The 24,594-nt window shown below is 38.2% G+C and overlaps 2 protein-coding genes across 5 annotated transcripts in view; one reads left to right on the top strand and one right to left on the bottom strand.

Moving 5' to 3' along the window:
- LOC133620063 (sodium- and chloride-dependent taurine transporter-like) overlaps positions 1-19,010 on the top strand; it is a 53,183-nt gene extending 34,173 nt beyond the window's left edge. For both annotated transcript variants that reach the window (XM_061981262.2, XM_061981253.2), the window contains exons 4-14: positions 1,505-1,739; positions 1,965-2,097; positions 2,462-2,596; positions 6,996-7,099; positions 7,243-7,367; positions 9,121-9,233; positions 10,011-10,148; positions 10,499-10,601; positions 11,966-12,066; positions 12,172-12,342; positions 16,663-19,010. In XM_061981262.2, coding sequence (XP_061837246.1) covers positions 1,505-1,739; positions 1,965-2,097; positions 2,462-2,596; positions 6,996-7,099; positions 7,243-7,367; positions 9,121-9,233; positions 10,011-10,148; positions 10,499-10,601; positions 11,966-12,066; positions 12,172-12,342; positions 16,663-16,818 — 1,514 coding nt within the window. In that variant the 3' untranslated portion in view covers positions 16,819-19,010. The remainder of the gene's footprint in view (positions 1-1,504; positions 1,740-1,964; positions 2,098-2,461; positions 2,597-6,995; positions 7,100-7,242; positions 7,368-9,120; positions 9,234-10,010; positions 10,149-10,498; positions 10,602-11,965; positions 12,067-12,171; positions 12,343-16,662) is intronic.
- Positions 19,011-22,413: 3,403 nt separating this feature from the next.
- The window catches only part of LOC133620049 (glutamate receptor-interacting protein 2-like), a 65,605-nt gene continuing 63,424 nt past the window's right edge, over positions 22,414-24,594 (bottom strand). For all 3 annotated transcript variants that reach the window (XM_061981226.2, XM_061981230.2, XM_061981239.2), the window contains exon 24: positions 22,414-23,294. In XM_061981226.2, coding sequence (XP_061837210.1) covers positions 23,094-23,294 — 201 coding nt within the window. In that variant the 3' untranslated portion in view covers positions 22,414-23,093. The remainder of the gene's footprint in view (positions 23,295-24,594) is intronic.

The raw sequence follows: 24,594 nt of genomic DNA, 5'->3' as shown, positions 1-24,594 counted from the left end.
TGCCATGCGCGTTTGCAAGACGAGCGGGTGTAGTGTGCAGCCGCGCTTGGGGAGCGCGAACACACATACAAAAGCAGTCCAAGAGAAGCAGCGAACAATTTGCAGTCATGTTGTTGTTATGATAGAATATACATTCAATGACAGCTAACGCTAGCTATCCAAGTTGCTAATAATAGCTAACAACAACCTAAAGCTAAAGTGCGTGCATGTGTTGCGTACATACCTCATTACATGCGAGAATATACTGTGTAAAATACATCGGAAAGTTGGCACCCTGTAGGCATCTGTGTATATGTTGCAAACAGCCCCTCTTAGACTCTTGATGCCATTAACGCCACCTTCGTACTTTGCGTTTACTTTGATAAATAAGGTGGGAAACACGATTTAATTCAAGAACTCAAAGTACTGGGATTCTTGTTATTCCCAAAAACGCACAGCTTTTTTGCTTACACAACTTTGATTACATCAATTGATGCATCCGCAGATTTTTGGCACAACACGTCACACAGTCGTTGCTGCGCAACCTTTCAGTGCGCTCAAAGTATTCGCAGCGTTTCACTGTTTCCACACTTTGTTACAGCCTTATTCCAAAATGGAATACATTGATTTTTTTCTTTAAACTTCTACAAACAACAGCACATGATGGCAATGTGAAAAGTTTTTTTTAAATATATTTTATGCAAATGTGTTGAAAATTAAAACATTTAAAACAGATGTACATAAGTATTTACAGCCTTTGCTCAATACTTTGTTGATGCACCTTTGGCAGCAATTACAGCCTAAAGTATTTTTAATTATGATGCCACAAGCTTAGCACACCTATCTTTGGCCAGTTTTGCCCAAAGAGTGTTGGGGGGGGCAAAATGCTTAACAGAAAAGAATTAGGAAACACTGAGACAGGCTCCAGCACCCCCGGTAGAAAATGGAGGATGGATGGGCTAGACTTGCCTAAAAAGTCTTCTAATGTGGGTGTTTTTTTAATCTATTACTGAGTTACAGTATATACTTATGTTTTCACCACACTTGTGTGGCAGAAAACACTAAGTGACTTTTTAAAGCCACTGGTATTGTTTTAATACTAATGTGATAAATTCAAATGAAAATACCTAAAATTGTGGGCTTTTCGCAACATTTTTAGATGAGATTAAAAAAAGAGATGAATTAGATTAATTAATTTATTACAGATCATAATTAATTAATCTTTTAATAAAATTGTAATGCTTGGCAACACTAAAGGTACTAATAGTGAGTCACCGTGTGTTTAATCATTCTACAACTGAAACAGTGTATGAAAACCGAGACAGCGTTTTGGTGAACATTTTTATCTAAACCCAAGACTTCTGAAAACTGTGGTACTACTGTACTGTGCTGTACTGTACTGTATAGTACACTGCTACTGGGGTTGATTACAACAGAGAATAAATTGGTAATTTGTGTCGCGTTTGTCACGGATAATGTGACTTGGATTAGCTTGAATTAAATTTTCTCTCTTTCTTGTCTGCAGGGATTGGCTATGCCTCAATCGTGATCGTGTCCCTGTTGAATATCTACTACATTGTGATCTTGGCCTGGGGACTATACTACCTATTTCACTGCTTCCAGCCTGAGCTCCCCTGGGCCAAATGCAAGCAGCCCTGGAACACAGAATTCTGTGTGGAGGACACTGTCCGGAAAAACAAGACCCTTTGGCTGGCGGCCAATGTTACCAACTTTACCTCCCCTGTGACAGAGTTCTGGGAGTGAGTATTTACTAACCGGCTGCCACAATTGGTATTAATTGCTTTTAAGTCTCTGCCCGTTTGTTATAGTCCTACTTGGACTGTCTAATTGAACTAGAAGTGGCACTTTAGTCACGGTTTTAAAATGAAAGAATAAACAACTGAAAGCTCCTTCATTCGAACTTCTTCATGTCACATCCCCCAATTTTTGAAGTATAAAAATGCATATTGTTTTGTTATGTGCAGACGCAATGTCCTAACCATCTCCTCTGGGATTGAGGACGTCGGGCCTTTGAAATGGGACCTGGCCCTTTGTTTATTAGCAGTGTGGATTATCTGCTTCTTCTGCATCTGGAAGGGTGTCAAGTCTACTGGAAAAGTGAGTGAGTTATGGACTATTAATATTAATATTAGTATGCTGTCGCCATGGCCTTATTTTTGCACCTGTTGCTCACTGTGCCTTAAAGTCGGCCAAAACAGCAATCAGAAATGATAAACTCTTCCTTTATTGGTTTACTAATGCAATTATCCCCATGTTTATTGTTGTAAAAGCCCTAAAGTTGTTCCATGTAGGTGACTTGATGTATGTTCAGAATGTGAGAAAGATCTAATCCTACAACCTGAACACATCGTTTTAGTTAACGGCTAATCTGTCATTATAACGATGAATGTATCTGTGAGAAGTAGATGTTATGGGTCATGCATGCGTGGCCGGATTATAATAAATGCTTTGTCCTATGTAGGTCGTGTACATAACAGCAACATTCCCATTCGTGATGCTGATTGTGCTGTTGGTGCGTGGAGTCACCCTGCCTGGGGCGTCAGAGGGCATCAAATTTTACCTTTACCCTAACCTGACTCGCCTGCAGGACCCAGAGGTAGCATGGGAATTTGTTTTTTGTTTCCTTTGTCTTTTCTTTTGCAGTTTCACTGTACAGGTGTTAAGAACTAAAAACACTTAAGTTAAAATGTTAATGCATTTAAAAAGTTTTGAGTTCTTGTATCTAGTTCACATAAAATGTCACAGTGCAGCCCAGATTTAAGAATGCATCAGATTTTGGATCTATCTTTTAATATTTGAGGATCAATTCTTTCGTTTTGTGTGTCCTCATCACTGTTTTAATCGCAATTGGTACATTTCCATTGGCAATGCCAGTTATCACTGCTGTGGGGATGCCATACTTGTGACGTAGCCCACTACTGTTGAATGTAAAAAAATCTATCACACTTTTCCAGGTGATCTATTTTGAATATGTAATTCATTTTTCTCACATTTAGATTACTTTTCTTACATTTAGCTCATTCTCTTCACGTTTGTGGTAGAAATTTAATAGTGAATCTAAATGTTAAATCATGTCTCTTTTTGTTCTTACACCGATTCAGTGTGCATGAATTTGTTTGTGTCTTTCATCATTTGGCTGTACTGTTACATGGTTCATGGTGGGGTCACATATGAACTTTAATTTGCTGGAAACAATGCAATCACAGTCATGTTAAGTTGCTTTCAGTAGCTAGTTAACACACAGGCTTTTATCTGGTCTAAACCATGTGACTTCTATGACATTGTGGTCTAGATCAGTGGTCCCCAACCACTGGGCCGCGGACCGGAACCGATTGGTACCGGGCCGCACAAGAAATTATTATTATTATTATTTTTTATTTTTTATTTTTTATTAAATCAACATAAAAAACACAATATATACATTATATATCAATATAGATCAATACAGTCTGCAGGGATACAGTCCGTAAGCTAGGGATGTCCCGATCCAGGTTTTTGCACTTCCAAACCGATACCGATATTGTTTTTGCACTTCCGATCCGATACCGATACTGACCGATACCGATACTGGCCTATCCAAGCATGTATTAAAGTTTAAAGTTATTTAGCCTACTTAGTTGTCAGAATCATGTTGAAAAGGGTTTTAGTACTCTTGATAACAACTAGCCAGCTGAATTAGGGGAGTTTGAATAATACACAATGGTTGGTAACAAGAAACTGACCTGTTTATTCAAGGATAAACACAAAATAGACAAAATTATACATGACAAACAGAAATGGCATCATTGAAACTAGGGCTGGGCGATATGGCCTTTTTTTAATATTGCGATATTTTAAGGCCATATTGCGATACACGATATATATCTCGATATTTTGCCTTAGCCTTGAATGAACACTTGATGCATATAATCACATCAGTATGATGATTCTATGTGTTTTGATTGATTGATTGAGACTTTTATTAGTAGGTTGCACAGTGAAGTACATATTCCGTACAATTGACCACTAAATGGTAACACCCCAATAAGTTTTTCAACTTGTTTAAGTCGGGGTCCACTTAAATTGATTCATGATACAGATATATACTATCAGATATATACTATCATCATAATACAGTCATCACACAAGATAATCACATTGAATTATTTACATTATTTATAATCCGGGGTGTGGAGGGGGGTGCCGGATTTAAGTGTCAAAAAGACAGCCAAAAGAGTTTGATATGAGAATAAATCTAAAGTTAAAATATAGGGTAGAAATGCACCCATTTGCAGGAAATGTAGTCTTGATTTTCAAAATTTTCTTTCAAGGCTTGCATTTCTACATTAAAACATTCTTCTTCATACTGCATTAATATATGCTACTTTTAAACTTTCATGCAGAGAAGGAAATCACAACTAAATAGATCACTAATTTTTTCAGACGGTGTTGATCTGGAAATTTTTGCCTCAGCATTTTGATGGTGTGGGCGCGTGGCACCGAACGGAGATAAGCGTCTCGACAGACATTACAATATTTGAACAATGATGACGGAAACGGTTTTCTCTGTCGTGTCCGTGTATCGAAAATTGTTATGCGCTTATTTTTTTATTTGATTTTGTGCGTGGCATAGATTTGCCGTGCGCAGAGGACGTTTGAGCAGGCGCGCACCTTAGCGGCTGCGCTAGCATCACAGCTAACGTTAGCCATGCTGCTACCTCTCTGCTCGGGGAGGACGTATACGTATGTGACGTATGACGTGACAGTATGTGACGTGTGTAAGAAGGTGCGCTCGCTGTCTGTGAGAGGGAGACACAAGAAAGAGTGAGAAGAGCCTGTCGTGTAATGCCAGCAGCTAAAAGCAACTGTGTGAGATTCCACAGACCTGTGGATGTGTTGAAGGTGTGCTGGAAAATGCGGAACGGAAATCACGGAGCAGCAGAAAAGTGGAATGTATTATTTAAATCGGTGCGTTGGAAAACACGGACCGGAGTTTTTTTTTTAAACTGAATCTGGATTGGCATTTTCCCATGCCTTGCCGATACGCATTTTTTGGCAAATATCGGTGGCCGATCCGATCCAAATATCGGATCGGGACATCCCTACCGTAAGCACACCTGATTGTATTTCTTTATGAAAAAAAAACGAAAAGTTGAAAACGAGCAATCAAACATGACTGCGAACGTGAAGTAACAGTGCGGCGAAAAAATTGGACACATACAAACATGTATTCATTCACACCGAGGAGTGAGAACCAAGAGAGACATGTTAGAAGTGTTATTATCCTCTGCTACATTCATGATGTCTTAATGCAATACACCATGCAGACTTGCATGTTTTGAAGCAAAACATTTTAACGGCATGCACCATTATTGGCATTAATCTGTCAGTCATCAGCTGTCCATATGTTTCGCTCCTTCCCATCACAGCACATTCGCTTGGTTAACATGGGCGGTCAAAGGTGTGGGAAGAGTGGGATATTTGCATATTTTGTAAATATTTAGCTTAACACTTATCAAAACATTCAGATTTAACCATTTTGATTTATATTTAATGCATATGTGTAATATTTATATTTTAACATGTAACATTTATATTTACCACTTAGATTTATATTCAACATTTATATTTCGTTGTAACATTTGTATTTATATTTATATTTCATATTTATATTTTAAATTTGTATGTAACATTATTTAACATTTACATTTAACATTTATAAAATTATAAATTAACATTTATAAATGTAAAATCTAAATCTTAAATTATTGACAATGGATTTAGATTTAACATTCAGATTTTACATTTAGATTTAAAATTTAGATTTAGGATTTAAATTTAAACATTTAGAGTTAAGATTTAGACTTAACATTTAAATTTATATGTAACATTTATGTGTAACATTTATATGCAACGTTTTGACACGTCAAATATTTAGACATATATTTAAGAATCAAACTTAAAATTTAGATTTATATTTAACCTTCAGATTCACCATTTAATTTATACTTCAAATGTGAAGAAAAGTATGCATAGTGAAAAACATTAGGTAAACATTTTAAATTTATCGGCTGGAAAGTGGAATTGGATTTTTACATTCGGCACCCCATACAATCATTGGTTAAGCAGATTTGTCATTGTTTCACAATGTTTTAGACTATTCAGCAAAACAAAATACACAACATTGATTTAGTCCTAGCTGTACCTAAGTAACTAGTTGATGCTTATTAATGCTACACTGTCATACTGCAGGGCCTATCCATTTTGCTGAATTGGTCCATTTTGTGGCTGCATACCTACAGTGTCTCCTTGAATAACATTGGTGTTTTTATAGCCACATATGGAGAAGTTCATTCTGGCGTTCTGCGCCACTGTTTTACTTATTAAGCGTGATTAATTATGATCTATCTGAATTCAAAGCAATTATCATAGTTTTCCACAGTACTATTTTGAAAACTTTGAAGGAACTGATCGTTCTGAGCAATGTCCACGGCGTGGCGCAGTGGAAGAATGGCCGTGCGCGACCCGAGGGTCCCTGGTTCAATCCCCACCTAGTACCAACCTCGTCATGTCCGTTGTGTCCTGAGCAAGACACTTCACCCTTGCTCCTGATGGGTGCTGGTTAGCGCCTTGCATGGCAGCTCCCTCCATCAGTGTGTGAATGTGTGTGTGAATGGGTGAATGTGGAAGTAGTGTCAAAGCGCTTTGAGTACCTTGAAGGTAGAAAAGCGCTATACAAGTACAACCCATTTATCATTTATCATTTATTGCCTTGTAGCTTTTATTTGCTCAGCGGATGCAAGTTGTTGATGATCAACACTGTAAATTAACATGCATATGACCAAGGGAAAAAGTAATGAACTTTCTTTTGTGAACTAAACAGGTTTTTGTGACAGATTTCCATCATATTTGTTTACCAATATATGTTAACTATTTTTTTAACATGATCAGAACAACATAATCATAATCAGAAAATCTGATATTTTGGTCTAATCTGGAATATCCTGTCTCTGCAGGTGTGGATTGACGCAGGCACGCAAATTTTCTTTTCTTACGCCATTTGCCTGGGTGCCATGACATCACTAGGGAGCTACAACAAATACAAGTACAACTGCTACAGGTAAGCGCTGCCTCCTCCCGGGGCGCGGGGATGAGGGGTCAGCAGTAGTGACATGTGTCAGACACGGCTGCGTGAATTAGAAAATGGGAACTTCGGTTCCGCTTGTGTTCATTAACAACCTCCATGACGTATGTGTGACATAGGGACTGTTTGCTGCTGGGAGGCCTCAACAGCGGTACAAGCTTTGTGTCTGGCTTCGCAATATTTTCCGTCCTGGGCTTCATGGCACAAGAACAAGGGGTGGACATTGCCGATGTGGCAGAGTCAGGTACGAGGGTCCAAGGTGCTGGCAGCAGTGATGGTGGGTGCCGCTGCCAAAAAAAAACAGGAAAAAGACAATTGGAGACGTCGCAGAAAAATTAGTAAAAAAACAAAAAATACATGTCACACATTTAAGAAACAATGATGCTGAAATGTTTCGGCAATCGCACACTCCTTGGGGAAAAAAAGCCTCAAAGAACTGTTACACACGTTCGATTCCTGCTTGAGGGCAGATTTGAAGGTGTGGTTTAGATGCTGTGTGTGCTCAGCTGAGATTTGAGCTGACATCACTATAACAAGTGCACCCACGCCGCTTCCCTTCCTTGCTCGTGTGTCCTCATGTCCCACATCCGAGCTGCTCACACACGACTAAGAAGATGGCGCTGGGCCGTGCGTGCAATTACTGGCGATGAGCTCCACACTAGCAATGATGCTCTTCATTCTCCTCCCAGTTCAGTTAACAAGCTGTGGAACGCCAGAGGTGGATGCCATTGTTCTGTTTTGGATGTCTTTTTCCCCCCTCCTCCCAATACCATATGGATTTCGACAGAAATGCATCCTCCTTCAGAACGCTCGCACTGTAGATATTGAAATCTTGTCTTGACTTCTACTCCAGTACCATCTTTTGACGTCCTATAACATGATCTGTGGTGGTCTATGTGATCAGCTATTTTGGAAGTTTTTTTTTTTTCTTTTTTAAGAAATATGACTATAGTCAGACCTTAATGTGTGGTATGCTTTTGAGAAATGACCTCTATATAAAATTAATACAGTGTACAAGTTATTCTTTAAGCATTACCTTTTCATTTATGAAAGTATGTTTATCTTCTCTTTTTCACACTCCTGGTTGATTCCTATGCACATGGGCAGGTTTATAATACTAGTAGTATTAATGTATTGGTATTTAGATATGTATTGTTATTGCCTATGTTTACTGTATGCTGCTTCTGCTTATAAACATTCACTGTAGGACACAATAAACGTTTGTTTATCTTATGCTCTGAGTTAAAGCAGTTCAGGTGACTGTGAAGAGAGTTGAGTTGTATGATACAAGTCAACAATAAACTTCTGGTTAATTTCCCTCCGAGTCCCGACACGAAATGTGACTATGGTGTTGATTCGACTTGAATCGGTTGTCAATTGTGTCACAGTTCGACAAAGAATATAAGTTGATGATAAACGAAAACATAATACTAGTTGTGGGTACCTGTAATAAATTGACATTAATGATTTATAGTTTTGCTGGATATGAGCTTAGCAATAAACTGTATACAGTACATACAGTATGTATTATCATGGACTCTGGACATTGTGCCTAGTTGTAAATGTATAATGCTTGAGGGCTAAGTTTACACAAGGTTTCTTTGAAAGACCATTTGTATTTGTTACACCTTGTTAGATATGAGAATGAGTCAACTGTACAAACAAAACACAAGTTGTATAAAGGGTCTATTTTATCAAGGCTTTGTGATTGTGTTTATGATGAATTTAACATTTGGTTCTGCAAGTAAGCACAAGGGCATCTGTACTATTTCCTTCATGGTGACACACAACACCCTTTTTATCTATGGCTATTTTGTAGAGTAGGTCACCATTCCTTTAGATTACAGGGAGTGCCAGACCCTGTTCAACCACACTACATCAGCCTTTACATTATTTTTCCGATACGCTTATATCGTCTAAGCTAAAATTAGACGAGAGTTGTTAACACTGTTCTTTGCCCCTTCTCCCCCCCTTTCCCAATCTGTTCACCCCCCCAGGTCCTGGCTTGGCCTTCATTGCGTACCCTAAAGCGGTGTCCATGATGCCACTGCCAACCTTCTGGGCCATCCTCTTCTTTATCATGCTGCTGCTACTTGGTCTTGACAGCCAGGTTTGTGCTCAAATACACACATGCACATATACCATGTCACAGTCCTTTTAGGCTTATTCCACATACACAAACATACATTTTCAAAATACAAATACTTGGTGTTTTACATTTATGGACTTTTTCCAAAAAGCCAGTTTCTGTGAAATACATTTTCAGGTATGGACCAAAGACCTATGAATACCAAATGTATTTGTACACCAAATTGTTCATTAATGTGCACTGTCCTCAATAAATGATTTTTTTTTTTTTAAATAAGGCAGACAACAGTACGGTTTTCTTCTCTCGCTTGTTTGACTACTGACTCACTGTGAGTAATGCCAACATACATGTTCATTAAATGAAATATCAGGGTTTTTAGAATAATTACTTGACTTGACCACATATTGCAGTGTGTCACAGTTAGGTTAAGGTCACTTTAAACTATTAACAAATAGAAAAAATCAGAAGCTGATGCAATGCTCTTTATAGCAAAAAAACTCAAAACATTGCTCGCACAACATTTTGTGAAAAAGCTGCTGCGGTATAAAAAAAACAAAAAAATACATTTTACAATCACAAAAACACCCACAAAATCCTGGAGGGACTCATTAATACCACAGTTGTTCCCTTCTATAAACCAAACTACAATTTGTTAATACTGCAAATAATAATTACAGTATAAATTGACATAATATATTGCATCATGTAGTATTCATATCTCACATTATTACAATGGAGCTTTTCTAACTTTGAACTTTACTGGAATTACAAGAATATTTACAACTCTTGTCTCCACAGTTTGTTGAGGTGGAAGGACAGATCACGTCCATAGTGGATCTGTATCCGTCCCTCCTAAGGAAGGGTTACCGGCGGGAGATCTTTATAGCCATCATGTGTTTCATGAGCTATCTCTTAGGACTCGCCATGGTTACCAAAGTAAGTCATCCACTTTCCACTGCCTTCGATGTCACCACCAAATATGGCTCCCAACATTTTGAATTCCCACATTCCTGTGCAACTTCGAATGGACCAATTTGGCGTGCTGCTTTAGCTGTAGTTAAGTGTGCTTCAATGAGCACCTGTTGAACTCTGGTCCAGCTGGTCGAGCGCCAACATTCTTGTGCTTTACATTGAACATCCCAGCCTACCCGCCATCCATTTTCTACCGCTTGTCCCTCAAGGGGTCGTTCCCCTTGTTTTAATGTCCCTCTTCGATCTGTGCATCTTTCTTTCAATGCATGAACACACATGACAGGGGGAATTAATGACACTCTTCTTCTTCCCAGGGTGGCATGTATGTGTTTCAACTCTTTGACTACTATGCAGCCAGCGGTGTGTGCCTTTTGTGGGTTGCTTTCTTTGAATGCATTGCTGTAGCCTGGGTTTATGGTAAGTAGAAGTGACTCTTGATCGGTTTCTGTCAGCTCTTCATCAAAGTAATGATCCAGAAGTCAAAAGTTTTTTGTGTGTTTTTCGTGGGAAACCAATGTGTCCTAGTGCAGGGGTCCCCAAACTTCTTTGCACCACGGACCGGTTTAATGAGGCATTAGTTTCAGGGACCGGCTTTCCACTTCTGCCAAATTAATACAGCAAAAATAAATGCATGAAAAATACAACTCACGATAACGCTGAATTAGTGGGAGCCCAGGGCTTGTTTCTTTGCAATGAGATCCCCAGCAGGTTACCATCAACCTGCAGATGGAAATCAGCCTTTGGGACATTTATATTCTATATGTTCATTAATGTGCATTGTTATGTCACAAAGTTATAACTAATGGCAACTTCCTATGAGGAGTTTTATTGTACATCTATAAACAAGCTTATTGGTGTGTCTAGTTTGACAGAAAGTTAAGTCGTTTCTAAATTATTTCATGTTTTTCTGCGGCCCAATAGCAAATTCGTCACGGACCAGTAACGGTCCCTGGACCGGTGGTTGGGGACCACTGTCCTAGTGGATCTGTTCACACCATTTGTCATAAAAAGATAGGGATAGCGGTTTGAATTCAGATTCTTGATTCAGGCTAATAATAAGACTAGTGAGTTAAGGTGAAACAAGGCGGCACTAGCCAGTGAAAGAAATGACCAACCAGCACACAAATGGAAATAAAAATGATTTACACAGTAATATGACACAATAGGCATTGGACATTAGACTAAATCACGGCTTCTCCACAAAATAATTATTACAAATATGACAAATAATGCACTGTATTACACATACTCGGTGTATAAAAGGTTAATTTAACAATTAATTTCAGCCAAAACATTTTTTTTTTAAATGTGTATATTTTTCGTACAAAATATGCGGTGCATTGAAGCCGCAAGATTTGATACGTGATGATGGAAGGGAAGAAAGTAATGCTACATTTTGCAAGTTTTTTTTCTAAATACAACAAAATTACTGTTTTCTAAAAAGATACAAGTTACAGATTGTTTTTATACCAAATAAAAACAAAATCAAGTTATTAAACAGTAACATTGTTAAATTACTGCAAGTAATATTTACAACAAGTTCAGGATGATGGTCCTATTAACTACATATACCGTAAGACATTTTTGTTATTCTAAACTTTGCATAATTCTAAAGTGGTACAGGTTTGGGGCCAGTAAGATGACACAATGGGTGGTTATTGACAAGAAATGACCTAGTAAACTAGTTCTGACAGGCAAACGGATGGTTGTTGTGCTAAGATTATGAAAATACACCATTGTTTAAACACTGATAAGACCTTTATTGTCAACGTGTTTGTCAGGAGTTGATAATTTCTATGATGGAGTCGAGGATATGATTGGCTACCGACCAAACCCATGGATGAAATGGAGCTGGACCATCATCACACCGGTGCTGTGCATGGTGAGAGCACCACTTTTAAACTTTCACTTTATTGCACTGAAGGGTATCTTATGTTGACAATTAACTTTGAAGGTATAACTTAAAGCTGACTGTTTGTTTTCTCAGGGCTGTTTTGTCTTCTCTCTGGTCAAATACAAGCCTCTGAAATACAACAAAGTGTACGAGTACCCTGACTGGGCCATTGGCCTGGGCTGGTGTTTGGCCTTGGCCTCCATGATCTGCATCCCTATGGTGATGGTCATCAAGATCTTACAGTCTGAGGGAACTCTCATTGAAGTGAGTAGAATGCAAAGTTAACTCCTGTAAAACATACTGCCTTCATTTTGTTTACTCTAGAGGTGTTCGAGGTGAATGATTTACCGAAGCATCACGATTAGAACATGGACAATTCATAAATCGATGATCACATCTTCAAATATCGATTATTTACATAAATAAAGTAATAAAGACGGTCCTAAAATGTGGCATTAATGCTAATGATCTGAGAACATTAGTTCTAGGTTTAGTTCTAACTAACCATGGTATACTCGGCGTTAAACTAGCTTGAATGTGATGCTGTGAAACAAGAAAAAAATCATTGCTTTGTACACTTCAACAGAAGGCTAATAGGAACTGTCTTAGAGCAGAGATTAACCATCCAAAAGAGGAAATTAGCAAATAGAATAATAAAGCCGAAGAGACAATGATATTCACACTGCGCGGCTGCCGTTGGCAACACTTTTGGTCATGGATGAATGCAGCAATTTACAGAGACATACTGGATGAAAACCTGCTCCAAAGCGCTTATGAACTCAAGACTGGGGCGGCGGTTCATCTTTCAGCAGGACAACGACCCTAAGCACATAGCCAAGATATCAAAAAAAGGGCTTCAGGACCACTCTGTAAATGTCCTTGAGTGGCCCAGCCTAAGTTCAGACTTGAATCTGATTGAACATCTCTTGAAAGATCTGAAAAAGGCTGTGCACTGATGCTTTTCATCCAACTTGATGGAGCTTGAGAGGTGATGCACATACATGTCATTTTTTTATTGTTTTTTTTTTTATAATATATTTGGAAAAAAATCTAAAAATAACTTTTTCACATTGTCATTGTGGCGTATTGTGTGTACATTTTTTGAGAACAAAAATAATAATAGAATAAAAGAATAGGGCTGTAACATAACAAAATGTGGAAATAGTGAAGCACTGTGACTACTTTCGGGATGGACTGTACAACGTAATAATATACAATATAATATTTAAAGAGGGCAGCACGGTGGAAGAGGGGTTAGTGCGTCTGCCTCACAATACGAAGGTCCTGAGTAGTCTTGGGTTCAATCCCAGGCTTGGGATCTTTCTGTGTGGAGTTTGCATGTTCTCCCCGTGACTGCGTGGGTTCCCTCCGGGTACTACGGCTTCCTCTCACCTCCAAAGACATGCACCTGGGGATAGGTTGATTGGCAACACTAAATTGGTGAATGTGAGTGTGAATGTTGTCTGTCTGTGTTGGCCCTGCGATGAGGTGGCGACTTGTCCAGGGTGTACCACGCCTTCCGCTCGATTGTAGCTGAGATAGGCTCTAGCGTCCCCCGCGACCCCAAAGGGAATAAGCGGTAGAAAATGGATGGATGGATGGATAATATTTAAAGATTTGTAATCACATCATAGCCCCCTGAATCTAAATCGAATCGTGAGGTGCCCAAAGATTCCCACCTTTCTTTAGCACTTACGATCTCTGAACAAATTAATTCGTACCCCTGTTTCTTAATTTTCTTATTTTGTTTTTGTTCTTAACTGCTCTCATTAAGGCTGAGTTTTGAAAAATAAAAGGCTCAAAAATCTAAAGAAAAAGCAAAACAAGCACAATTAGTTTTGCGCAATTTGCTCACATCTGTTACTGTATTTGTTTTCTGCAGGCATATTTTCTCGGACATTTTAATTTCATTCAAATTTACAAGATTGCAGGGATTTTTCCATTTAGTGGTTGCTGTTAACCATGTTTGGTTATATATGTGTAGGTGTAAAATAAAATGGCAGAAAAGGTGCTTTTACATACAATTAGTCTGCAAAAAAAATAATAATTTGACATCAGAAAAACGAAAGCTCTGTCAAGAAATGTAATGTTTCAATATATAAATCATATTTGTATCCCGTCTGATTTATATAGTCCATAGTTTTTGTTTTATTTGGGCCATATTCTAATGTTACTATTTTTTTTCTTCTCATAGTTCCAAGAACAATTTAACTTTACTTATTGAGATGTAGTATCTCATTTTTGAGGGTTTTCCAACCATTAACAGTGATTCGGGCATTATAATGTATTAGACCTCGGGAATATGGCTTAAAAATAAAATGTCCGATTTTTTAACTAAAAAATGTATTTAAAATAGTTTTTTCTGATTATTTTTTTCCCCCTTACTTTTTGAAGTAATCAATGAATACAAATGACAGAGATAATTCAAAACAATTATCAAAAAATGTTTGCACTACATTCATAAGTTCTTACTTTAGTTTATCAAAAATTATTAGTTTGAAATGACACCGCATACACTCCATCTCACGCTTAGCAAAATTAAAATGTGTATGTTTTTTGTTTTTCTTAGACCAGATGTAAATTGTACTTTTTACGCAATCATTTTCAAAACATTCTATTAAGAGCTTCCTCTAAGAGGCAATACTTCTGCTTGCATAAAATGATGAAAAGAATTTAGCATTGTACATTGCATGCAAATAAATAATAATCTCTAACATTAACATTGATAAGGTGCAATCTTAAAACTCATGTCTTGAAAATAAATTGTAAATAAAAATGTTATTGCACATTCCATGCAAAAAATAAACCCCAACAAATCAAAGATACCAATAATCATTAAATCGTTATAAAAATCAACCAGATCAATAGTGTAAACTAAAAACTTCTGTTTTGAATAAAATACTACTGTAAATATAAATGTAGTATTGTATATTCTATCCAGTGGTCCCCAACCTTTTTGTAACTGCGGACCGGTCAACGCTTGAAGATTTGTCCCGCGGACCGTTGGAGGTGAGGGGGGGGGTATTTTTTTTTTTTTTTTTTTTTTTGGTCATTAAAAAATTAATTATGTGTGCTTACGGACTGTATCCCTGCAGACTATTGATCTATATTGATGTATAATGTAGGAACCAGAAATAATAATAACAGAAAGAAACAACCATTTTGTGTGAATGAGTGTGAATGAGTGTAAATGGGGGAGGGAGGTTTTTTGGGTTAGTGCACTAATTGTAAGTGTATCTTGTGTTTTTTATTTTGATTTAATACAAATAAAAAAAATATTTATTTATTTATTTAAATTTTTTATTTTTTTGAATTTGTTGTGCAGCCTGGTACCAATCGATCCACGGACTGGTACCGGGCCGCGGCCCGGTGGTTGGGGACCACTGTTCTATGCAAATAAATAATCAAGTAAAACATTGAGATGACAATATCGTTTTAGTAAGTGGATAGAAGTATCCTGGGCTCCTTGTTAGGGTGTACTGATGTTAAAGACAATTTGCACATTTAATATATCACTAAATTAAAGTTATAATTCCACGAGAGCTTTGCAGCAGCACACATATTTGTCCGAGCTGGTTTGGAGTTGCAGAGCGACTGCTTTAGTGATCGCTCTGTGCATAGTTCTCCATACTGTACATGGTACCTTGTGTAAATGATTTTGCCACAGTACTGTTATGTTCTGTTCGTCTTGAACCCCAAAATGCAGAGATGGCAGGCATAGCGCAGGTAAACATGACTTTAATGTCAAAAACAACGTAGCTAAAATGCAGCTCGGAAGTGTACAGGAAACATGTAATTACAACAATAAACAATGATCGAGCACTGTGTGCAGGGCAGGCTGGTTTATAAAGAAGCCTGATTGGCAACCTGGAACAAGTGTGCTCAGATAGCCAATCCAGGACAGTTGTGGGAGACGGCGCTGGGGCCAGTGTAGTGGGGCAGACAGGAAGTAGCCCTGAAAATAAGCGGGCTGGAAATAAGACAATACCAAACACAGTAAAGGAAATAAACAAAATCCAAACCTGTCATGACATTCATGACAAGTACGCTGCTTCTTAGGTGGAATTGTTGTTGCAGTCTTGTTCGCCTTTTAAAAATTTGCATTTCCCCCACTCGTACCACATGGATTGCATTTATTAGAAAAAGGAATGAAGGTTATTTTTTTATTTCAACTATTTTCCTTAAAGGGGAACTGCGATTATTTTGGGAATTGTGCATATCATTCACAATCATTATAACAAGACAAAGGATGTGTTTTTTAAAATGCAATCCAAATCGTAAATAAACATAAATAACAGTGCGCTTACAATGGAGCCAATGGAAGGTCCTCTATTACGCCCATAAAGCCCTCTACATTTACATCCAAAAAGCGCCAACAATACTCAATTTACAGTTTGTGATTTGAATATTAAGTATAACTAATGTTTTATCCGATTACTCGATTATTGGAACAAACTAATCAAACTCGATTACTAAAGTAATCGATAGCTGCGGCCCTAATTCTTATTAAACAACAATAGTCTGTGGTAAAGTGGATGGTTGTCTTGAACATGGCTGTCATGATGCTCCATCTCCCTCATGCAGAGGATCAAAGCAGTGGCGGCGCCAGCCAAGTCAGGCGTGAGTTCTCGGCCCAAAGAGTACATGGCCAAGGACAGTGAGCTGACGCAGCCCCTTGACCCTAACGGGAACAACGGCTTGACCAAGCCCACCCACACCATTGTAGAAACAACCATGTGAACGCTCTCTGTGAGAGGAATACGATTGATGTGCTTTCTGTGTTCTTGCTAACGTCGGTAGGTTGACATTGAACTGCATATTCACCTTTTTAGACATCCTGTAGTTTAATATCTATGAGGAGGATTACAGTGTATATTGATGTAATTTTATCTCGTTTTTTTTTTTTTACCATATCAATATTGTTAATGTCGCAACTGTTGTTGTAGTTGGCACTGATCTTAAGCTGTATATTGACATATAACTTGTTCAATGTTTACTACCTTTTCTTCTTGTTGATTCCGGGTGGAGGTGAGCAATTTAGGTTGGACAACGAAGGAATGATAAAATTCTCGCTTCTCTTAAAATTCAGCAAACATAAGTTGTTAAAAGACTAGCTAATTTGTGAACAATCTGTAGGTGCCTGCGGCCGCTGTGTTACTGAGGCTAACTTAACTGTACTTTGCAGTATCCATTAATGGTGATAGAGCCCTCATCTGTCAAAGTACATACCCTATAAATATCCATATTATATTTACATGTGCATATGCTTTATTTTTGAGATTAAGGCTTTGGCTGAATACAACAAAAAATGTTAATCAAAATGGGACAAAATGACAATGCAGGGCCAGATGGTAGTGAAAAGGGAAGTAGCATTTTAGAGTATTTGTCCACTGCCTGTGTGACCATTAAAGTCAGTCTCGCACTGCATTTTTTTGGAGAAACCTCTTTGCACTTTATTTCTGGTTCACCTTTTATTGTAGTGGTTGTTTTTACTGTTGCAAAGTGTCGCTTTGGATTTTTTGCAGCACATTTAAAGCGGCACATACATTTTTGATGTAATTAATCTTAATTAATCTGGGCCTGTATTCCTAAAGATTCTGAGAATCATCTCAGAGAGCTCCTAACTTAACTTTAGCATTCCTAGCAAGGAGTATTGGCTTAGGAGTGATTCCAGAACATTCTCAGATAACTCTGAGCAAAGAATGGACAGAAACTCCTATCTTAGTGACGAGGTGTGCTTGACCCCATTGCTAGGTATGCGTCATCATTTCGAAAGCTGTGATCGGTTGATCCTAAAAGCTAGATAAATGATATAAAAATGGACAAAGGATGAACCCTCAAATTGTTAAACTTAATCATAGAATCTAATGAAGACTGTAATTGTAATTAATGTTTCGCATAAAATAACATATCTGTTAAAAGAATAGTAAGCTATACTTTAAAAATTATCCTACAAAATGTGTGAAAACGTATGTCCACTTGCACAGTATTCACATAGTGATAGTTATATTTATTTGCTCATATTAATTGCAAGCTGGTAATTTTTGCACTTTCAACATTTCAACTCAATTTGGTATTTACGAGAGTTAACTGGCTCAGCTTTCATCAATGTCTGTGATTGCTGACCTGCCTATAAAAAGCAGTGTTGGTTAGCTTTCATTTTAGGTGGTATTGTTGGGTTGGAGAAGTAAGTGCATCTCTGATGAGATCAACCACAAACATGATTCCTGCACAAGCTAATCTGTAGTGTTCCAAATAATTCATCCATTGTGTCCTCTCCTTAGGGAAGTCCTAGGCCGCTTAGAAGTCCTCTTCCCTGCTCTTAGGAGCTCTCTTGAGGGCTAATTTTCTTTCAGAACAGCTTTTATCCTTACCAGGATCTACGCTTCACTTTTAGGGGAAATTCTAAGAAAATATCATGATTCTCAGATTTTCTTTACAAATTGGCCACAAGGAGCAACTCTTTGCACTAAGAATCTTTAGGAATACGGCCCCTGGTTTATAGAACGTGTCTCTAATGACGCACAATACCTGACACTTCTGTTGTCCTCCTTTCGTGTGTGTTTCAAATTTCTAACGTCGACATTATCAAGTTGTTTTAGTAGAATAGCAGCGGTTTTTAAGTCACATATGCCTTTTGTAACAATTTTGTACCGTACTTCCTACAAACATGACAACTCAATGTTCAGTTATTTTGTGCAATATTCAATGAAGGAACGGCAACTTTCAAACGTTGATTAATCTGAATTCAAATGCAAACACTGTATTCACAAAGGCAACAATTCTGAGCAGAATGTGCTGGATCCACCGCAGCTTCGTCCATTACAAATCAAAATGTACCAACGTATCTTTGTCACACATTTGTATCTTTTTCGATGCACATTGCATCATTTCCATATAGAGTACCAATAAACAGTTTTTCTTTAGATTAACTGAGTTGCTTTTTTTTTCTTCTATACATGCATTTGCATAGCATTACACTCACATACACAAATATGTCTTCAATGGCCTTTTACTTGCTGTAGACAATATTTCTAATTCAAAATATTTCCAATGCCTTAATAACTGCGATTGTTCAGATACATTTGTAAATTTACAGCAGGTTTGAACTTCAACTATTAATACGACATGCCCAGTCACTCTATGGGGACCCTTTACCCCACTAATACCACTGTCAAAGTTCATCACACTCCCTGTTGTGGATCATTGACCCTTAACCTACAAATGCATGAGCCAACTGAAGTCAACATCTTTTACAGAGAAGGGGAGGTGTGAGTCACACTGACTACAAATAATCTTTGATAAAGCGTCAACGTTTTTAGCTAAACGTCCACGAGGTTCTTTCTGAGGGTGGTTGGAATGTCTGCCTTAAAGTCGGTAGTTTCTGCGTTGGAATCTGGGCTGTGTGTGGAGTATGTGTGTTCAGGACATACAACAGATTGTGTCCTCTTTGCACTAAAAAAAACATGTTAACATATACAATTTTATGAACTTAAACAAAAACATCACGAAACATCATCAAAAATATAACATTTTAGCTGTCACTGATCAAACTATAAACCTATTATGTGCATCAAGCAAGTTTATCCAACCATCCTGTTGAGGGCTGCAACGATTAATTGATTCATTCGATTAGAAAAAAGCTTTGATGTATATTATGTTGCTTAGATTAATCGTTTAATGTGTGAGTGTAACTAATAAACATTTATCAAATCGGGACTACATGGAGAGCCTGAAACAATGTAATTATTTTATTTCATTTTTTTAATTGTATGTCCTGTCCAGCTTCTCAGGCAAATCATATAGTTGATGTAGATGCCCATATCGGCTGTACAAATTTACTTTACAAAAGAGAAGTGTGGGATACTTCTCTTGTTGCCTTATTTGTACTTGACTTTATTAAAATGTATTTATATTATCATTTGGTGCAGCCGGGCCAGAGCAGGAGGGAATGGAAAGAGAAAAAAAGGAAGACAGAGGGGGAAATTGTGGGGACAAGAGGGGGATTAGACAGAGAGACAAAAACAACAGCAAACACAATAACAACATAACATCAGCAAATACAATATGTACAACTATGATAGTAAAGTGATAGCAAAGAAGTAGTTAGTGAAATAAATAATACAAGAATGAGCATTATTACACTAACTTATGGCATAAAACACGTCTTTCTGTGGCAGCAGCAAGGAAAGTTGTACATGTAAACAAACTACGGTGCGTTCAAGGACTTCCATAAATTAGGACAAAATGGCGCCCGCCAAATACTCTCATCAGTGAATCATGTTTAATGTAAACAGTGGGATTTCTAACAATCAGGAAGGTTTGTGTCTTGTGTGTCCTACAGAAAAATATATTTTTTTCCTCATCTTTTTTCATTTTCATACATTTGTGAAAAAGCTCCAGGGAGCCACTAGGGCGGCGCTAAAGAGCCGCTTGTGGCTCGAAAGCCGTGCGTTGCCGACTCCCGCTTTAAAAGGAATTCCAACAAAGTTTTTACTCACCGTAGATTTTTTGCAGGGGAGTTTTGTCGAGTTTAAGCTAAATTTTGATGAAAATCAGTTATGATGGATTAAATGCGCTGACACATCATTACTCATATCCTACTCAGTGGCCTACTGGTTAGAGTGTTTGCCCTGAGATCGGTAGGTTGTGAGTTCAAACCCCGGCCGAGTCATACCAAAGACTATAAAAATGGGACCCATTACCTCCCTGCTTGGCACTCAGCATCAAGGGTTGGAATTGGGGGTTAAATCACAAAAAAATTATTCCCGGGCGCGGCACCGCTGATTCCCACTGCTCCCCTTACTACCCAGGGGGTGAACAAGGGGATGGGTCAAATGCAGAGGACAAATTTCACCACACCTAGTGTGTGTGTGACAATCATTGGTACTTTAACTTTAACTTAACTTAACATTACGACGCAGATGTTGCCCCTTTCAAGATGGTGGCCCCACATCTTGTCAGCAGCGGTCAATGCGGTGTCTATACACATATGTCTATAGTAAGGACTCATACACTTTCTGAGTAGGAAATCCGACCTCGGGGGTACCCCACCAGTTGAAACTTCCGACTAGGAACTCGAAAATGCTGACTTTCCGGTACAAATGGAAAGCAGCATTCGCTACACTTCAGTAGAACAAACACACAGCCAAATGATAACCTAATGATACAAGAGCAGTGTTTTGAAAAAGCTGATAATCTCACTAATATAACAGTGACACAGCCACCGTTAAATCATTTCTATCACAAATATCTCTCTCCTGTAAATAATCGCATGCAACGGGCACATGTACGTTTGTGTAAGAGGCCCCTAAACTCAGTGACCCCTGGGTTCCAATCCATGTAAGCCTGTGCGTTAAAGCGGTGCTGGGGATCAATCAATCAATCAATGTTTATTTATACAGCCCTAAATCACAAGTGTCTCAAAGGGCTGGGCTTCAGCTCGCTCACAGCTCAAATGAGAACGAGCGGCATAGAAAATGAATGGATGGACGTCGGGTGTCGTACTAATGGTGCTTCGGAAGTCGGTGCTGGGAATGACATCATCCTCAGCATCAGCGTTGTAGATATAAAGACAGCAAACAAGGTGTCCACCTCCACAAAAGCTATTCTCGCGCTTGCCTTGTCCTAATTTAAACGGTTCTTCTAAAACCTTCAAACATGGTGGATGAAGTGGAAACAAATCTGAAGGAAGCCGACCAGAATTGTTTTCTTCGAATAATTTAACATCAATGGTGAAAATCCAAAATAAGACAGGCTTATTTTTATTATTTACTGTGCAGGTACAATTAATCAACGAATAGATTTTCCAAAAACACACACTTTTAGATAAATAAAAATCAGCTTTAAAGTCCAATAGGTTGACATACTTTAGTCAGAGTCGGTGACCTTTGCACTTAGCGCAAATAGGAAAAAAGTACACACATTGTTATGGAAGCAGAAACAAAAAAAAAGCTGTGGAGATAATTTTTTATTATAAAAAAAAATACATTTAATGTATAAAAAATAATGTTCAGATAGATGAAATAAAATCCCAAATATATTGCTAGTAATAGCTCACACCAACACTGTACATGCATGTATGAGGAAATAAAACTCAACTCATTGTAAAACTTAAAAAATAGGCCTTTTTAGACACGTTGACATGCCCTAGAAAATATCAGTCTTTAAGGCTAGTACACATCAGCCAATAACAGGACATAAACCATTTGCACTTTAAAAGGGGAGAGATTTTGAACTTGGGTGGCACCTCCAACGACCCACAGAGGTAAACACGACACGGCGACAGACTTGCAGTTAATTAGTCACTTTCTGAGGCTGTCCCAACATCATGTGACCTGGTGCTGGTCCAACAAAAACACAAGAAAAAAAAAAAGCCACAGTGTAAGAGGAGCAAATACAAGTCATTCAGTGAACATGAAAAGGCATCGCTTGACTGCACAACCAAACGTGACATTGTGATATTAAACGTACTGTGAAGTGAAAAAACTAATCAAGGAGCGAAAGGACGCCCAGCAGAAAAGAGACAGGACATGTCTTTGCAAGAATTCATGAGATTACATATGAGCTGAAGGATGCAACATTTTATGACGCTTGGCCAGCAGCGCTGAGGATTCTACACGGAGACACTGTGGTGGGAACATGGGCAGTCGGCCAAGAAAATAACTTCTAAAAGACCCTAACACCTTTTGTGTGTGTAAAATATGATGTGTGTGTCCTTGTGGGGACAGCACTGCTTTAATGACATGCCAATGCAAGAAATAGTGCAGCGTGTGTGTGTGTGTGTGTGTGTGTGTGTGTGTGTCCAGTCAGGACCGATGACTCCTCCATTATATAACCTTGGAGTGGAGGTGGTGAGGGGGCCTGAAATCCAGTATCATGTGAACAGGGTGATTAACACCGGCCATGTTGCAAGTGAGAGATGTTTCCCAGTGCTGAGAGTCGCCGTGTCTGAGGATGCTGCGAAGGTCCAGCAGGTGCAATGACGTGTTGAGGCGCCAGCTCGTCCATCTCGCTCACAAGGCGATGCTTTTGGTGCGGCGCTCAGAGAAGCAGAGCAGCGAGATGGAAGGGTCGTTGCGGTCGCTAAGCAGACCCCCGGTGTCGCCTGTTTCCATGGAATTCCTGCTAATGACCAGATCCAGGCTGGCACCTGCTTCCATGATCAGGGGCACAGTGAGACAGCAGTCCAAGTCCCTGGTGCGCACACGGTTCACCTGCAGGAAGCAGACACATCAAACCCTCACACACTGAAACTATTTAAAAGGGACACTTTATTAGGCACGTTCATTTCACTGCTTGTTTTAGAAAAATGGGCCACTATAAGTCACTGATAAATTACAAACTATGTGATCAACAGAATATGTTGACAGAAAAAGTACAGCAATATTAAATATTTACAATGTGAGATGTTGATCAAAAGTTTTCCGTCTACATGCTGAGCAGGTCAAGAAGCAAACTGCTCATACGAGAAAGAAAATCAGCTCAATTCTACATGAGCAAGCAACAAAGGCTAGGAAAAACTAGAGGGGGCGGGGGGGGACTCAAACAGAAACCAGACTCTTGGGGTCAGCCTTTAGGGCGATACTGGGAATTTTCGTATTGATACCATACCACGTAAGTACGAGGCTAGTATCATAGATACTGATACCTTGAATTGAAATGTCATAATTAGGGCTGTCAAATTTACCGTGATTTATTTAAAAAAAAAAAAAAAAAAAAAAAAATCGCATTAATCTTGTATCAGCACGGATTATTCACCCAATTTATTTTGAGCGTGGATAGTTACCTGAAAGTTGGAGTGGGTTGTGATACAGTCAGTGATCAGGTCAATGCAAGATGACTGAGGAGACTGACTTGTGTGCTCACTGGCAAATTTCCCTTCAAAATAAACGCCGATTGGACTTAAGATAACATTGTTATGAGCAAATGAATAGAGTTTAGTAGCTTCAAATATTTTCCAAAATGTCCGTGAATGACATTCTGACAATAAAACTGCATTTGTGTCAACATTTTTTGTTGATTTAAATTTTGCAAGTACGTATTTTTCGGACTATAAGTCGCAGTTTTTTTCATAGTTTGGCCGGGCTCCAGTGCGACTTATATGTTTTTTTTCTTTTTTTATTATGCATTTTCAGCAGGTGCGACTTATACTCCGAAAAATAGGGTAAGTAATTTACTTGCTTACACAAAATAATCACACTATAGTTTCAGAGTGGGATTAATCTGATTCAAAGAATGAATCAATTGGCAGCACTATAGCTTTCATTACATATTTTTTCTACTTAGTTGATAATGACTAACACGAAACAATATTTTTAAAAGTTTTTATGACAACATGTACTTGTGCAAAACAATGTATTAATATAAAATTAATTAAAATAATCCCTTTATGGCTTTCATTTACAAAAAATTATTTAAGATAAAAGTTACTCTGCAAAATAATGTCACTGACTGCTTATGCTCTTTCAGGTATTACTTTTCTGTTTCAAGCCGCCTATTTTTGAAAAAAATTGC

Source organism: Nerophis lumbriciformis, linkage group LG01 (genome assembly GCF_033978685.3).
Source record: "Nerophis lumbriciformis linkage group LG01, RoL_Nlum_v2.1, whole genome shotgun sequence".
NCBI classification, from domain to species: Eukaryota; Metazoa; Chordata; class Actinopteri; order Syngnathiformes; family Syngnathidae; genus Nerophis; species Nerophis lumbriciformis.
The sequence above is the reverse complement of the archived record's forward strand: the minus strand, read 5'-3'. Positions and strand labels throughout refer to the sequence as shown.